The sequence below is a fragment of the Lepisosteus platostomus genome, chromosome 20 (assembly GCF_059453375.1).
Source record: "Lepisosteus platostomus isolate fLepPlt1 chromosome 20, fLepPlt1.hap1, whole genome shotgun sequence".
Taxonomy (NCBI): domain Eukaryota; kingdom Metazoa; phylum Chordata; class Actinopteri; order Semionotiformes; family Lepisosteidae; genus Lepisosteus; species Lepisosteus platostomus.
The window spans coordinates 1235366-1250924 of NC_142630.1; the positions used below are offsets into that span (position 1 = coordinate 1235366).

Here is a 15559-nt window from a genome sequence, read left to right on the forward strand (position 1 = left end):
CATTACCTGTACCTAATTGGTTCACCTCACTGATGAGGTGATTTAGTGTAACTTGGTCAAAAGTACAGTGAATTAATCATCCATCCATCCATCTTCTAACCACCTTCTTCCAATTCACGGTTGCGGTGGAGCTGGAGCCGGTCCCACCAAGCAATGGGCATGAGGCAGGGCACACCCTGGCAGACAGACACGCACTCACAGCAGGACCGGTGTTCCCAGGAGTCAGCTGATCTACCAGCATGTCTGGGAAAGGCATGCGAGGATGGGGGAACATACAGCTCCATGCACAGAGCACCCAGTCCCACACAGTGAGGCAGCAATGCTCCCCTCTGCACTACTGTGCTGCCCACCTGGTCAGACTCAATGATGCAGAAAGCTTTTCATCTTTCTCTAAAACCCATACACTTTATTTTTCTAAAAATATACATGCATAAATAGTATATGAAAGCCAAGCGCTTTTCTGATGCTCAATGATTTTTAACATTTTAGGATTAAAAATATGCAGCTTGCTTTAATTAGTAGTCTGTAATTACAGCACCTTAACAAATTACAAGTTATATCATAAAGAAAAAATGAAAAATAACCTAGATTTTAAAAACATTTTATTAGTTCTAATTTACATTTTAAGATGACTGTGGTCTAAAACCTGATCTGGAAGATAAAACGATTAGACTTTTTCAGATTTATACAGCAATTGGGAATTAAAATACCAGACTACAATACATGGGATTAACTCTGAGGTTATGAAATGCATATAAATTATAACACACAAATCTTATACATTTTCTAAATTATTTTTAGCAAACCAATGGCTCCCAGACCATTAAAGAATTGAATAACACTAAGGTTTTCAAACACAAGACTAAATATTTTATAAGGCTTCAACAACTTCAAACAGTTCAAAATCAACATCTTGTTAAGTTTTTCAGGGTCCAGAATGAATATGAATCCTATAAGATAAAAATCCTAAGCATTTCCATGCCTATTACATTTAAATGACTTTGGCAGACATACTGTACCACAAATTAGTAGACTGTCCTCATCTGCAGCTATTAGTCCAAGAAATCTGATTTTTTTTCATGCTGGTTATGAAAACTATTGATACATACCCATACTATTTAAGGATCTTAGGAAATATTGCATTTGAAGAGAATTGTGCATATTGTGAATTATCACTCTGGATAATATGTTTCTTGTAGACATTCACATCAATGTGATAACATGGCTGTTCACATGTTGAGCTAACAGCTCAGATTAAAACAAAACTTTAAACCAGCCTGCCAACTGCAAATTACACAGTTCATGATGCCAGCATTTGATTGGGGACAGGTGTGAAGTATCTGGCCAATAACTAGTTAACCGTTAAGTAGATAATGTTCACTGGCGAAACTGAAGTGATGACCTATGATGAGATGGAAGAGATGGCTTTTAAAGTTTAGAGTAAATGGAGACTATCATTACTGGTAGTAAATTCCACACTTCTGTAGTTAATTTCCTTAATTACTCATTTTTCTTGTGTGTCCACAGTGATGGCCATGGACAATGCTGTCCTGTCAGGCCTCCTGTCTGAAGGCCGTTACCACAGAAAACATCCCCCATTCATTTTGCTCCACCTTTTCCTCAGCGCTGCATTCCCAAAGCCACCTCCGGAGCACACAGAGTGGGAGAAGCTCCGGGAAGGTCAATAAAGAGTTCTTCTAGCACAACAAAACTGTATCTTACTGTGGTGTTTTAAAATTAGCATTTAACTTGAAAGAAAAAAACAGGTTAAACAATTTCCTAAATTTAGACGAATCTGTGGTGCCAATTGCTTCAGCTACGTAATTCAGGTGAAACAGTTAAGATGCTTAGGACTATAAAAATGACTTTTTTTAAAGAATTTGTATCAATTAAGTCTTCTAAGATAATGAAATGATGCACCAAAGATTCCACTCACGTTTCCTGGTCCTCAGTAGAAAGATCTATATCCCTGTGGTCATGTGCTCGTCTAATAGACTAAAAAGTCAGGTCACTCTTTATATTCAAAGGAAATGGTCAAAAGCAGCATTTACATAAGTCAAAAATGACTACTTTAGTTTTCTGTAAAGTCTGGTTAAAAGGTTAAAAAATGCAATGACAATTTTGATTTGGAAATACAATTTTAAACATCATACATGATGGGATTCTAACAACAAATGCTATTCCTAAACCTGGACAGGAAGCACTTAAGAATAGTTCTAGGAACAACATGACTTATACACACTGGGAAATCTAATTTACAGGCAAGGCTACCAAATAAAAAAAAAAAGTAATTGTAAATTGTAATTTCAGGAATACAATTAGTCTACCTCTTGGCTTAATCATCTGAAACTGCACATTACCAGAATGACCATTTTTAATTAATTAATCCCTTCAATATAATCTTTTAACTATTAATTACTAATACCGCTGCAGTACAGCAGTAGTGTTGCACCCGAACAGCAGTACATCACAAGTTTACACAGAAACAGCCATGAGAAACTACAACTCACCACACCCGTGATTCCACATACACAGCTGTCTGAAGGATACCTGTTATTTCAATAGAAACCTGATTACTTTCCATCACATTAAAACTGCAGATGTGATACCGGGTACCCCTGCTTCCGGCCTCTTCTAAACACTCATTGTTTAGTCAGCGTCGTCTGTGCACAGACAGCTCTGCTCATGAAAAACAGTTCACGGGGGGTAACAAAAAGCAAAAAGATCCCAGTTCTGTTGGGCAGCAATGGCTCTGAAGAGTGTTCCTGCTTCTGGAGCCCTCAGCAGAGGTGCAGGATGGCCTTGTTGATCTCGGGGTTAGTCCAGTCATTCCTCAGGTCATCCAGGTGATTGTCAAAGTCCACCAGGCTCTCGTACGACCTGCCCTCCAGAAGAGCAGCCGTGATCTTCTGCGCTTCAATCCAGTCCTCACAGCAGTCGCTAAAAGCAGTCAACAACGTTACGTGTCTGGGGTATAATAGTTATTCCTATATCAGTAATTACTGAGCACTCAGTTCAATGGGTTTGCTGTCCAGCTGAACCACATATACTGACTGTCTTATCTGTGAGTGGTAGGTGCTTGTGTGTAAGATGCCCGATGACAGTAATGACATCTAGAAGACCATCTCAGGCTATGGGAAGTTCAGCCATCACAATTCTCTTTGTTTGAAAGACTGAAGGAACTGCAGGTTTGTTTCACCTTCATACAGCCCAAAGCTTCAGCAGTTCAGCCCAGCTCTATGAGAATTGAAACCCAACAGGTATCTTAGAGCACGGAAAAGACTGTCAGGAAAAGCTGGGAAAAACAGCTGTGTTTTTTAATATAATTGCTGCCTTGCACACTGAGTGACTGACTGCGAAACTACAGCGCAGGCAGTAAAGCGGTAAAAGTGTATTGTTTAGCTTCAGACACATTTGTTTGCTCCCAAAAACACAGAATGGAATATTACTTATTAGAGTGCTGGAGATTATGACATCAGCAAATCACCAGAGCTGGGCTGATAGTAGATCTTCATGACACACCAGTGAGCACTGTGTATTAACACACCCACCAGCCTGGGATAAAATGTGGTTTACACCCTCAATTTTAAAAGTTCAAAATTTAAAATTACAGCAGGCAATTATATTAAATAATTATTTTATATATATTTATTAAAAGACACTTACAAATTTGAGTCCCTGCATTTCCACTTGTTGTCGTGGTGCTCATAGACAGTAATTATTGGCTCCAAGCAATCCATGGTAAATTTATTGTTGTCCACCTGAGAAATAAGAAATCATGGAGAAGGTGTTTGAGTTCAGCTTTCTAAAGGTACATGATACTTGTGTAAGACCAGGCGAAAAAGTACTACTCGGGTACAGTATATGTACTAACTGCAGATTTCTCAGCAGCCAGAGAAAATCCATCTGTTTATGAGAGCAGGGCTGCTACCCAGAATGTGTGTGATCAGTGCATCTCCCAAGCGTCTCTTCTTAAAAAACTCAAAAAACATTCATTCATGGCTCATGCTAAACTACTCCTAGGTACTGTGCACCACAGACCACGTACATATTTGAAGTGGTGAAGGCACAGCACTAACGCAGAGTGCAGCGTGTTGCTTTTAGGGTGGACTTGCCACAGCACATCCTAAACTGAACACCGTCTTTATATGAAAACATAAATCTGGGAAATTCAGATGCCACCACCACCCCCTCCCCTGCTTTCTCACAAAAATCCCATTTCATTTTAAACCAGTAGGGAAATCAAAGTTTCCTGCTGAAATTGAAAATAATTTACCATGATCAGCACGGCTTCACTGAAGTTTTCTGCAATCCTGGCAGCCACTTTCTCTGCGACTTGGTTAGGTCTGAGAATTACAGACAAAGAGATCAAGTCAGTAGTTCACAAGTACAGTGAAAACAAAGTGCTCATGTACTCGGAATATAACTATTCTACCTGATTTCCTTAATGCGCTCATTGGCTTGATAATACCCAGCTATCACATATCTGTTTTCCTTACACCAGCTGTCAATCTGCAAAGAAAAAAAAACAGACAAATTGACAGTAAGTTGCTGAGAAATGGCAGGAAACTGAAGTTCTGCTGAAGCAGACATACAATATTTTGGGTTCAGTCAATCTTCAGGCCTAACGACATCTAGCAACAAAGATTTCACTCAACCAGATATTACCTGTGAAACAGAACTGGAATTTGTTGCGAGATATCGATTCCAGCGATGCGGTTACCACCGCTTTAATAAGACAGAAAACGCACGAACTGCGTTAAACTGGTTTGAGATTCCCAGTAAAAAAAATGTATATAAAAACAATATAGCTCAACAGCCCCAAGACCAATATACCCTTCACGACAAGTGTGATTAAATATCACAACTGCAATTCTTACAGCAGGAATAACATTGACTTTAACCAGTTCCTAATACGTTTTACGTTTTTCTCATCTTCAAAACGTCCATAATTAGAACAACGAATAAATGCCAAAACTTTCAATAGCTAGAGAGACCGCTCACGTCCCCCCAGTGAATCTTCACCATCCTGGAAGACGGGTTTTTAAAACGACGAGTCCCTCGGCAACTCGGGTTCAAAAGGCTGGCAGAACCTCTGTTCCCAGGAGGAGGAGGAGGGGTATGAAAGTCGCAGAGCTGCCGGGCGAGCCTCACCAGGGTCAGCGCCACCTCCAGCATGGGCGCCAGGGCGAGGGGGCCGTGGAAGAGCGGGATGCAGTCCACGCACAGCCCCGCCTGGCCCTCCCGGCGCTTCTGCTTCTCGGCCACCAGCAGCCCGTTCACCGAGCAGTGCGGGTACTTGGCAGCGTGCAACAGCATCTTGCAGTAGGCCTGCGTGGTCAGCTTCACGGCCATGGCCTCCCCGAGCCAACTCCGCCGCAGATCCAGGCACACTCCGGGCGGGCCGGACAGGCGACGTGTACTCCCCGGGCACGGATCCCGCTCTAGAACATCGCTAACCCCCGAAACGCAGGCAACCGCGACGAATAAGATCCACTTTATTGTGATTATTTTTAAAATAAAGTGGCGTGTACACGACAAATGATCTCAGGCGATGGCGAAACGGAGCCGACTTTTTTTCTAAAGTATTCAGCGAGGTGCAGCGCTCTGCTCACGGTGGGGTGCAGTAAACTGTGCCAGTCGGATCGCTGTCGCCGTAATCAATAAAATATATATAAAAGCAACCACACGGCCTTCTGGAAACCGACCGAGCAGGGTTATTTTACACAGTTACTGCCTAAAAGCGCCGACACATTTAGAGACTCTAACCCCTCCGCCTTTCACGCTGATCTCTGACACCGGTACCGTAAAGCAAGACTTACCGTTCAAAAAATCCCTAGCCGGCGTACGCCATTTCGGCTCCCAACGGAATGCATTGAAACATACGGTCGGATAGGGAAAGCTGAGCCAACATGGAGTAAGCGAGCCACTGACGCTTGACCACTGCTGGGAAAATTGTCGCAACCCCCCCCCCAAAAAAAAAAACAAACAAAAATGAAACACGGACACAAAATATTATCATACATTTATTTCGAAAAATGTATTCAAATGTATCGTATCACTGAAAAAAATGAATACCCTCGAAAAAATGAATGACCTATACCGACACACAGACCTCCCTCTCCTGTCACTGGCGGTCCTCCGCTATCCCACAGTTCCTTTCCGTGCGGTTTCCCTGCCGTCTCTGTTCCTTTGCGCTACTGGAGCGACTGAGGCAGGTAATGGCGTGTGAGACGCCGGTGCAATACTGGGAGGAATTATGTCTCAAGATTATTTCAGTGTGTGAATCGGGTCTGAAAATGCCATTTTGAAAGACCTATGCAGGGAATGGTTAATTCCTGGTTTACCTGCGGTACGACTTTTAAGTTGAAGCCGGGGGCATAATGGCCGTGCTGGTATGCGCGGTGACATTGAATGAGCAGGAAGGGCTCGCAGCGAAGAGCTCTGCTCAGGGGGAAGCCCCTGGGCAAAACTGCAGCCGCCGCTATGGGATCAGATTTTAGCGACGTTTGGCAATTGAAGAAAATAGCAGCCCAGTGCTGCGTGTAACTGAACTTGCAGACTTGGGCCTCTCTGTCGTGCGGGTCAGATTGACCTTGCTGTGCGGTTCCTACTATCGCGTCGCTGCCATCTTCCTGTAGCTGTGTACGCCGTCGTGAAAACGAAACTTCAATTGTTGGGTCTTTTTAAATGTGGATTTTCGAATAATGTGATATCGCCGTAAGTCGTAACAGGTGGTAAAGTCAAGCGACCGTTGCCATCGGGCTAACTGGGGCATGAATTAAAATTTTTAATGTGCGGAGCAGTGTGTTTAAAAACAGTTTTGTTTGTTTTCGATGTTGATTATTGGCTGAACTGAGTTGTTTGGGTTTTGCTGGACGCTGGCAGGCTTTAGCTGAACCGATTTTAGGGGGAAACTCGTGTTCCCTTCTCGTGTCTCGCTTTAGAATTAACCCCCTTATTTGTATGATATGCTCGATTGTAGTAGACCTTTGATATCGTAGGAAGATGTGGGTCAGTTTTGTAGCAATGGCTAGGCCCGACGTACAGTGATGGTGGATCTTGTAATTCTAGATCTGGAACATTGTCTAGAAGGTCCTGATCTCTGTTCAGACAATAACCACTGTCAATAACCTTTTCCAGAATGTTGGCCTCCAGAGCACTGAGTCTTGTTGGCAAACGAGCTATCTCCACCTCAGTCTGTCTGCGCGGGGGGCATGGTAAGTTTCTTTCCTCTGCCGTCTCATTACAACCGACGGGTCATCGTGTATGAAAGAAATACAGGCTTATATTTTGCTTCATGGTTTTTTTTTAGAATATTTCCCTTTCATGTCCTGTTTGATGATTACATTATTTGGAAGGTTGTCATTTCGTGATTGATAGGGTCATTGTGACCTTCAGTGATATTTGAATCTAGGTCAAAACATTAATCGCCAATCTGAAGTCGCCCAGGTAAATTGGATGAACTTGGAATCACTGAAGGTGTTGGAAACCTCATTTAGGATTTCATTTCTGGAACAGTGCCTGCTGTCTAGGCTAAAGCAAATCTATCGACATTAGCAGGTGGAGTCAAAATATACTGTCCTGAATAGGCTGTGATGTTCTCCTTAATCTACCCCAGCAGCACCAACTGCTTGTTTAGTTTTAGATGGTAGAAGCTGTTGTGAAGCTGAATATGAATGTATTTTCTGCAGAGGTGATGGTTTGACAGCAGTGCGCCGTTGCAGGTTTAATAATAGGGCAGTTTGAAGAGCGAGCTGCTTCCTGCAATCCTAACACCCTTTCCAGAATGAGCGACTTTGCATCGTGTGATTGCTGTTGACTCTGTGTGATTGTTGATGTTGGGGCACGGCGCAGGGGTGGCCAAGGTGGAAGACTACACCCTCCCTGCTTACTTCGACTGCCGCGAGACGCCCCTCCCTGAGGTGCCATTCGTGAAGCAGCTGAGCGTGGAGCAGAGGACCCTGAAGGAGAAGGAGATGGGGGCGTGGATCGGGCTGACCAGAGAGGAGAAAGTGGCATGTACGTGCCTCAGAGTTCCAGGTTCACGTTTATTTGTCAGTCCAGCCGTATACAAGTATACAGAGGAGCAAGATCTCGATCTCGAGGTCTACGGTGCGAACACAGACAAGACAATGCTTTTGACATGTAGACATAGACATTTCTGACAGGATACAGGGTACATAAAGTGCAATGTGCAGAGTGCAATTTACTTTACAGGATTGTGCAAGAAATACATCAGACAGTATGCCTGATGCCTGACATTAGGCAAAAAAGAACTAGGTTTCCAGATTTGGAGTAGGTGCAGTAGGTACCAGGGTGTTGAGGAGCCTGACAGCCTGTGGGAAAAGGCTGTTACGGAGTCCGGAGGAGCTGGCCCGAATACTGCGATACCTTTTACCAGATGGTAGGAGGACAAAGAGGTTGCAGGAGGGGGGTTGCAGAGCGAGGAGCTCATCAATGTAGTGGAAGGGCCAACACCCCGCCTGTCTAGTTTCATACCGTCATTAACGTGGCAGTGTTGGAGAATTTGTATTAATTGCTTTAGCGTAAAGTGGCATCACTGACATTTAAAACCACGCTCAGTTCTGTGCCTTTGCCAACAGTGTACCGCATCAGCTTCAAGGACAGTTTTGCCGAAATGAACAGGGGATCGAACGAATGGAAGTCAGTTGTTGCGGGAATATTCTTCTTCTTTGGGTTTACTGGTTTAATTGTCTTCTGGCAAAGGAAATTTGGTAAGTGAATGTTTGATATAATGGATTGTCTTCGATTTCATGTTGACGTTTTTGGTATTCATTTTGTCCCCTTTCTTTTTAAAGTGTTTTCTCCAGGGATTTACTCTGCTGCATTTAATATTTCATTAATTCAATATAAAATTAATTTGCTAAATTGCTAATTTCACTTTCTGATCAACCATAATTCAAATTATCATTGCACCAGATAACGGCAAGCATTTTAAAATTTCAGTATGAAAATAATTTGGTAAGTAGCATATTTTTTAAATAGATGGATCAAGTAAAGATAAATCCCCTGCTAAAATTAGAGCTGCACTGCTTTTCATTCTGTTAAGGAATATGGAAGCTAAAAAAGATCAGTTTTCTCAGTAAATTAAATTTCTCCTAGAGACTTTCCCTTTTCAAACTACAGAACAGATTTGTTCAGGTGAGGATGGTGTTATAAGGGCGTAACAAAGAACTTGTGTTCTGGTTTCCTTTTGACAGTATGAAGATGAGCAACTGAAATTGTGTTGCTTTTGACTTCTCTTTCATTTTGAATATGGCAGAACGGTCTTATGTCAAAGTCAGCTATTTTTGATATTCAGAAAAAAGTTTACCATTTGTTAGGATACATGGTAAATGTTCCTATACGATCTAAAAGTACAACTGAGTAAGAGCGCAGCACTATCAATGTAAAATACATTAAGGAATTAACAAAGCAAACCTGAGGATTTCAGAATCAACAATGAAATACAATCCAGAGGAAACAAGGGAAAACTCTGTTTAAAACCAAGAGTAGAAGGTGCTTTTTACACACGGAGCTCTGGGGGTTTGGAACAGACTTTTACAGCTTATGGAACAAGCTCAAGTAGTAGCTGTAATGTGGTTCTGGGATCCAAATTTGTATCCAGCTGGTGAAAAAGTAGGAGAGTGATATTGAGTATAATTTGAAATATTTTTCTTTAAATCTTAAAATATTTTCTTTACTAGTGAATAATCTTACTTTTATCATCATTGGTTTGGAAGATGATCAAGAATTCAAACATTTTTAATGTCCTGCTTAATTTTCTTGTTAAGCTTCGCCGCTTTTAAATTTCAACTTTTAGTATCCCTGTTGTCTTATTGGCTGACCATTTGGAAGACATTAATACTGCATCTTAAGATACATTTTGTCCCCTTGACTCTGCTGACAAGAAGTAGATGTTTTGCAACAGCCAGTATTAAACCCCTGTGATTTGCTTGTGTTTTTGCCCTGCAGTGTTTGGTGAGGTTCCCCACACTTTGTCTGAAGAGTACCAAGCAGCTCAGCTGCAGAGAATGCTGGACATGAGGATCAACCCAGTTGAAGGGTTTTCAGCCAAATGGGACTACGAGAACAAACAGTGGAAGAAATGATTTAGCACATGGACCACATACAACCATGAATGACTAACATCCTGTCTTTACTTGCCTGTTCACAGTTTTACCTCAGTTAATGCATTCTGGAAGCTGACTTCCTCTTAAGATTATTCTGTACATTTTAAAGATAATAAAACTCCTGTCATTTACTCGAAAGTTTGCTTTCTTTGTGATCTTGCAGTGATTGCAATGCATTAAGAGGAAAGTTCAAGAGTATTTTGTTTGGTTCAAGAACTTACAATATCGATGTGCCGTAGTTGTATTTTTTGTTTGCAACCTCTCATCATGTAGATAACGGTAACTTAGCACAAACAAAATGTTAAGATTATGGTTTTCATATGAAAGGTTAAGCCTCTGCAGATATGTACATTAAAACTCTGAGGCTCTTTTTGACAGACTATTGACGCAGTAACTTTTTTATAAACATAGCAGTGCTATCTTCATACTTTAATTTTGGAACACAGCCTGGTTTAATGTTGGTGAGATCATTAAGAAAACGTTTTTGCACCATATTAAATAGCATTCAAATGTTCCATCTAAATTTAATGTAGCCTGTATACATGAATGTGTATATATAGATTATTTTGGAATGTAAAAATATTAACGAGAAGCAATTCCTTTAGTAGTTAAGTGAAATAAAAGTTGCCAATATTTTCCATAAAAGTGGCTGGCAAGCCTGTTCCACTTGCCTACAGCTTTTTCTGAAAAAAATCCTATTCTCAATCCAAAATGGGTTCCCTCTTAGTTGTCCTCTTCATCACTACTTTATTCCTCGTTTTGTTGCCCCCTGGGATCATCCCTATAAACACACCATAGGATCTTGTATCTTGGAATCAAATTCCTCAATCTGCTCTGTCTAGACTGAAGTGATCTACAAGTAGCTCCCTTGACTGTACGGCAATCCCCGAGAGCAGGAAACGCTATTGTTCTTCTTCAAACTTTGAGGCAATATCCTATTCGCAATAGTAACCAAGACGAAACATGGTATTTCAAATGAAGTCTTACTAGTGCACTGTAAAGCTTAAACAAAACTACTGTGGACTTAAATGGCAGGGATAAATACGACATGCCCAAACATTTTGCTTGCTTTTTAATGCTTAGCCACGTTGTCTTAACGGGGAAAGATACATCTTTATACAGACGCAGATCTCTGTGTTGATTCCTGTAGCTCTGAGTCACCCATACGATATGCAGTGTTTTCTCCTACCGGTAAGGGTTACCCGCCTCGGAAACGACGTGAAATAACATGTGCCGTGTATCTGCCCGCTCCGTGAGACTGTTTTCTGTAAATTCGTTGTAAACTCCCGTGCTGGTGGTTCTGCTCTCGCCCTTCCCCTTTCATTCACAAAGCTCACGGATATTGTATGTTGAAATCTTGTCGTTTGAAAGGAAGTCCCACACACCTAGCACTGAAGAGGAAAAATAAAATTGTTCATGAAATCCTTTGTTTTTTTTACAGACAGGAAGGAATTCGTGGACTGGGGTCAGTAAATGTTAATCAGCGTTTTATTTTACCCATATCTTTTTCAGGGATTAATGTTGGAAGGAAGCATCATGCCTTGGTCGATGAAGCGCAGTAGCTGTCAGCTGTGAAGGAGAGCTGTAGCTGTTATGTAAGTGCTCTACATAGGGATTCAGTCGGTACCGGTGCGCCAAAAGGCAGAAAGCGCTCGTTCGCCATGCAGGTTTAATTACAGGTATGCGGTGGTGTCACCTAAAAGTAAAAACAAGCGCTCAGGCTATCCCACGAAGTCAACGTGTCATCTAACTCCCGCCCTGAAGTCAGTTGGCTAGACACCGGCGCTGTGGTTATTTCGGTCAATTCCGGAAGAGAAACTTGACCCGTCGTACTCGAGTGGCCAGCCCTGCGTCTGTGCGCGGATCCCGGTGTCTGACCTTTAAAACGCTGGCATGTTTTTTTTTTCCCCCCTGAGGGAGACAAACAAGCGCATGTGATCTGGAAAACTGATCCTTATAGGCGCTTCGTAGCGGCTTCCCACAAACTGTTTAATCGAGGCAAACAGACGATCGTGTGCGTGTTCAAGGCATTTCAGTCCTGTGGGATTTCAGTGCGTCTTTCTTCCTAGACTGTTTTGTTTTCGATACATGCAAATCAGCCGCCTTCTGCAGCCATGGGAAACGGAATGAGCAAGGTAACAGTTACTTTGTTTGCTGTCTTGTTGTAGGTAGAAACAAAGCATTCATTACAGCTCTTACCTGTACGGTCTTTGTAGCGCTACACCGTCGAAGCTCGTAAAATCGGAATTAAGCCACTGACACAAATATGTGACTTTCTAACGCGAGAGTCTTTATTGGGGAAAAAACAAAACAAGCCAGAACAATGTTTTAAAGATCTTCTAAAGTTTTTTTGCTTTCCTTTGGAACATAAAAAGCCAGTTAAGTTTCATAATGCTCTTAATAGCACCAAACGTAAGATAAAAGTACAATTTTTCAAGAAGCAAATCTTTGCAAACGCCTGTCGTATCTAATTATGGGAGAAGCTGGCGAATAAGAAGCCAACTTTAGCCTCGTAATTGTGGGACCGTCGTCGCCGGAGTATAGATTTCTGCTGGAACTTCCACCGTTGAGTGTTTCTAATGTGGAAATCGGATAGGCTTCTGTAAAAAGTTTATCTTAGTAAGTTTATGCAAAGTTTTAAACTTTTTTACACGTTTTTATATACTTGAAATTTACGCATTTGCCCTATTGAATAACTTCATCCTTTTAGTTGAAGTAAGATAAAACTACAGCGTTTCTGTATTTTGCGAATAGCATTTTCCTTTTCTGTCATTTTACAATAAGGTGTTTTCAGCTATTTCTTGAGCCAGCAATCACTTTTCTGGTCAGTTTGTAAACATCCTTAATTCCAATATGAATTCGACCTGGATCTGTATGATAAAAATACGCTCTTAAAAAGCTGCAGGGGAAAAAATTCCATTGTAAGTATCGTCCAACGCCATCGACTAAAGTTTGACACACGGCACTAGACGTACTAATGCCGAGAAGCAGTCACCCCAAGATGTTGAGAAGTGACCCCGAGAGCAGTCTCTGGGACACCCATATTGAAGTAGTCGTTTTCTCCGCTGCCCTGTGGACAGAGTGCTGTTACTCTCCTGACAGAAGAGTCAGCTGTGTTCGCACATGTCCCTGCAGATTTCTACTTGATAATATGAGTTTGGATAATCATGCGAGTCGGCTCTAAGCTTTGCATGTAGTGGGATATTGCATTAGGCTTCACGCCGACTAGTCAAGAGTCTCCATAATCTTGAATGTGTTTCACAGGGCCCTGTACTCTCTCGCCACCTTCTTTACATGTTGAGGTCACGGTCGTGATTCTCTCCCATTTTCTCTCCGCTCAGGTTGTGGATGGGCTGTATCTTGGGAATATAAGAGGTATGTTCCTTGAAGTGATATCGTGTTTGCGTTTGTGTTTCCATGGTGACGTGCAGTCGCTGTATGCAGAGCTGTGATGGCTTGAGGAACTTCATTAAAGTGGATTTAAATCAAGAACATTAGTTTCTCGGCAGGAAGTTTTTCTGAAATTGGTTTGTTAACAGGGTTATAAGAACAGTTTTACAAAGATACATGTATTAATTAGAATGATCATCATGTCAGTTCTGGTATGTCTGTTTTGAGTCTCGCAGCAAGTTAGACTAGGGTTTCCTTTTATTCTTATGGCAACAATCCATCCGTTTTCAGACCACTTCGACCAGTTCAGGGTTGTGGGGGAGCCGGAGCCTATCCTAGCAAGCTATGGGCACAAGACGATACACCCTGGACAGGGTGCCAGTCAGTCACAGGGCACACACACGCACACCAGGGCCAGGTTTCCCAGAAGCCTGTTAACCTGCCGGTGTCTTTGGACTGTGGGAGGAAACTGGCGCAGCTGGATGAACCCCAGTGATGTGAGGCAGTCATGCTAACCACTGCTCCTCGCACTGCCCTCTGGTAGCTGTTAAAGTGTTAAAATAAGAACTTTATTATGGCTTGCATGTTATTAAAGACTTTTGAAATCAATGTCCTGCGAAGTACCTTAATCCAGTGGTGTGTGTTCACGCCTTGGACTGTAATAATACTGCTCTAATTGCAAGTCCTAGTGCAGTGACACAAGATGCACTGATATAAAGTTCAGATGTAAAGTCTTGAACTACGCCATGCTAAACGAACCCCCATAATCAAAGTATTTTCACATGGTGGATTTGACATGCCATGTGCACCAAGAGTTCATCATATTTTGATTTAGCCATATTACACCATGTTGCAAAAAGTTGTATAATGATCAAAATCAAATTCCTGCCTAAGCAGCACGCGGCCATGAAGATATCTGAATCGATTTGCTTCCAATATTACAGAAGCCCGTGGAGTTTGTGCAGTTGTAACACCTTCATATATGTGATCTACTACTGAAGAGTTACCTAGTAAGTAATAAGTCCAATTCAATATGGAATTGGACAACTGTTTTGGTAATAAAGTATTTATCATACAGATTTCGTCACCTTCAGTTTGACATGTTTGCAGTCTTTTCCGCATATAGAAAAGCTGTTTCTTAAAACATCATAATATGATCAGGGTCATGCAGTGGTGAGCATGGCTGCCTCGCCCTGGGTTCAATTCCCGGGTGCTGTCTGTGTGGAGTCTGTATGTTCTCCCCCTATTTGCTTTGGTTTCCTCCCACACTCCAAAGACATGCTGGTGGGTTAAGTGGCTTCTGGGACAATTGGCCCTGGTGTGAGTGTGTGCGTGTCCGTTTGCCCAGTGATGGACTGGTGTCCTGTCCGGAGTGTACCTTGCCCACTGTTTGCTGGGATAGGCTCTGGCTCCCCCACAGCCCTGTATTGAATAAAGCTGTTAGAAAACTGATGAATGGGTGCACAGATGTTAAATGTTAAAATCGGGTTTAGGTTAGCAATGAATGTTGAGGTACAATAGCCAAGCCTTAATGGTTTAAACAGTATGCCATGACATGCAGCCCACTTTCAATTGAAGGCGTGGTAGTGATCATGAAATAGGCTCAAATGAACAGCTGTAAGTTGGCAATGCACACTGCATTTCTCTTGCAGTACTCTAGATGACCACCTTGTGTCACTAAAAGACTGTGTACCAGCTAAAAGCAGTTTGCTGTTTTTATGAATTTACTATTCTGTTATGTTGAATGTCATCTTGTTTCAATACAGCTAAAAATATTATTAGCTTGAGGCAACTAAGTACTTCCTATCCGTCTAGTACCAAACTGAGTGCAAGCTGACAAGGGTGTCTTAGCATCTCACAGCTACTCAACAAATATCAAATACCTGTAGTAGTCATTTCCAGCTTGATTTTGTTACTCTCAAAGGTTTACATTGTTCTGAACACAAATATTCAAACAAACGGTTGTCAAGCTCTTATTTATGGCCAGCAGCCATATCACCCTGCAACTCACAGCTGGCAGCCCACTGAAGCTC

General features: G+C 42.0%; 3 protein-coding genes across 4 annotated transcripts in view; 2 read left to right on the top strand and 1 right to left on the bottom strand.

The window, feature by feature from the left end:
• Window positions 1-377: 377 nt before the first annotated feature.
• Window positions 378-5810, bottom strand: emc8 (ER membrane protein complex subunit 8). Its single transcript, XM_088614317.1, has 5 exons — window positions 5155-5810; window positions 4436-4512; window positions 4277-4346; window positions 3667-3761; window positions 378-2940 (listed from the first exon to the last, which is right to left on the bottom strand). The coding sequence occupies exons 1-5, from the start codon at window positions 5353-5355 to the stop codon at window positions 2781-2783; spliced, it is 603 nt and encodes a 200-aa protein (XP_088470443.1). The 5' UTR covers window positions 5356-5810; the 3' UTR covers window positions 378-2780.
• Window positions 5811-6085: 275 nt separating this feature from the next.
• On the top strand, window positions 6086-10267 carry cox4i1 (cytochrome c oxidase subunit 4I1). 2 transcript variants are annotated; one of them, XM_088614316.1, is made up of 5 exons: window positions 6086-6218; window positions 7144-7220; window positions 7858-8022; window positions 8607-8738; window positions 9979-10267. In XM_088614316.1, the coding sequence occupies exons 2-5, from the start codon at window positions 7145-7147 to the stop codon at window positions 10113-10115; spliced, it is 510 nt and encodes a 169-aa protein (XP_088470442.1). In that variant the 5' UTR covers window positions 6086-6218; window position 7144; the 3' UTR covers window positions 10116-10267. The 2 variants fall into 2 exon arrangements, with proteins under 2 accessions (XP_088470442.1, XP_088470441.1); XM_088614315.1 differs by having other exon boundaries at window positions 6180-6214.
• Window positions 10268-12014: 1747 nt separating this feature from the next.
• irf8 (interferon regulatory factor 8) overlaps window positions 12015-15559 on the top strand; it is a 53948-nt gene continuing 50403 nt past the window's right edge. Inside the window, exons 1-2 of the mRNA XM_088614313.1 lie at window positions 12015-12271; window positions 13478-13511. Of these exons, the coding sequence (XP_088470439.1) occupies window positions 12251-12271; window positions 13478-13511 (55 nt within the window). The 5' untranslated portion in view covers window positions 12015-12250. The remainder of the gene's footprint in view (window positions 12272-13477; window positions 13512-15559) is intronic.

Bases quoted from the DNA above. Each gene is read 5' to 3' on its own strand.
- cox4i1 (XM_088614316.1), top strand. From the start codon at position 7,145: ATGTTGGCCTCCAGAGCACTGAGTCTTGTTGGCAAACGAGCTATCTCC. The intron at 7,221-7,857 runs GTAAGTTTCTTT...GGCACGGCGCAG, and splicing joins CTGTCTGCGCGGGGGGCATG to GGGTGGCCAAGGTGGAAGAC. The intron at 8,023-8,606 runs GTACGTGCCTCA...CTTTGCCAACAG, and splicing joins CAGAGAGGAGAAAGTGGCAT to TGTACCGCATCAGCTTCAAG.
- emc8 (XM_088614317.1), bottom strand. From the start codon at position 5,355: ATGGCCGTGAAGCTGACCACGCAGGCCTACTGCAAGATGCTGTTGCAC. The intron at 4,347-4,435 runs GTAGAATAGTTA...TGTAATTCTCAG, and splicing joins GAGCGCATTAAGGAAATCAG to ACCTAACCAAGTCGCAGAGA. The intron at 3,762-4,276 runs GTAAATTATTTT...CTTATTTCTCAG, and splicing joins GTGAAGCCGTGCTGATCATG to GTGGACAACAATAAATTTAC.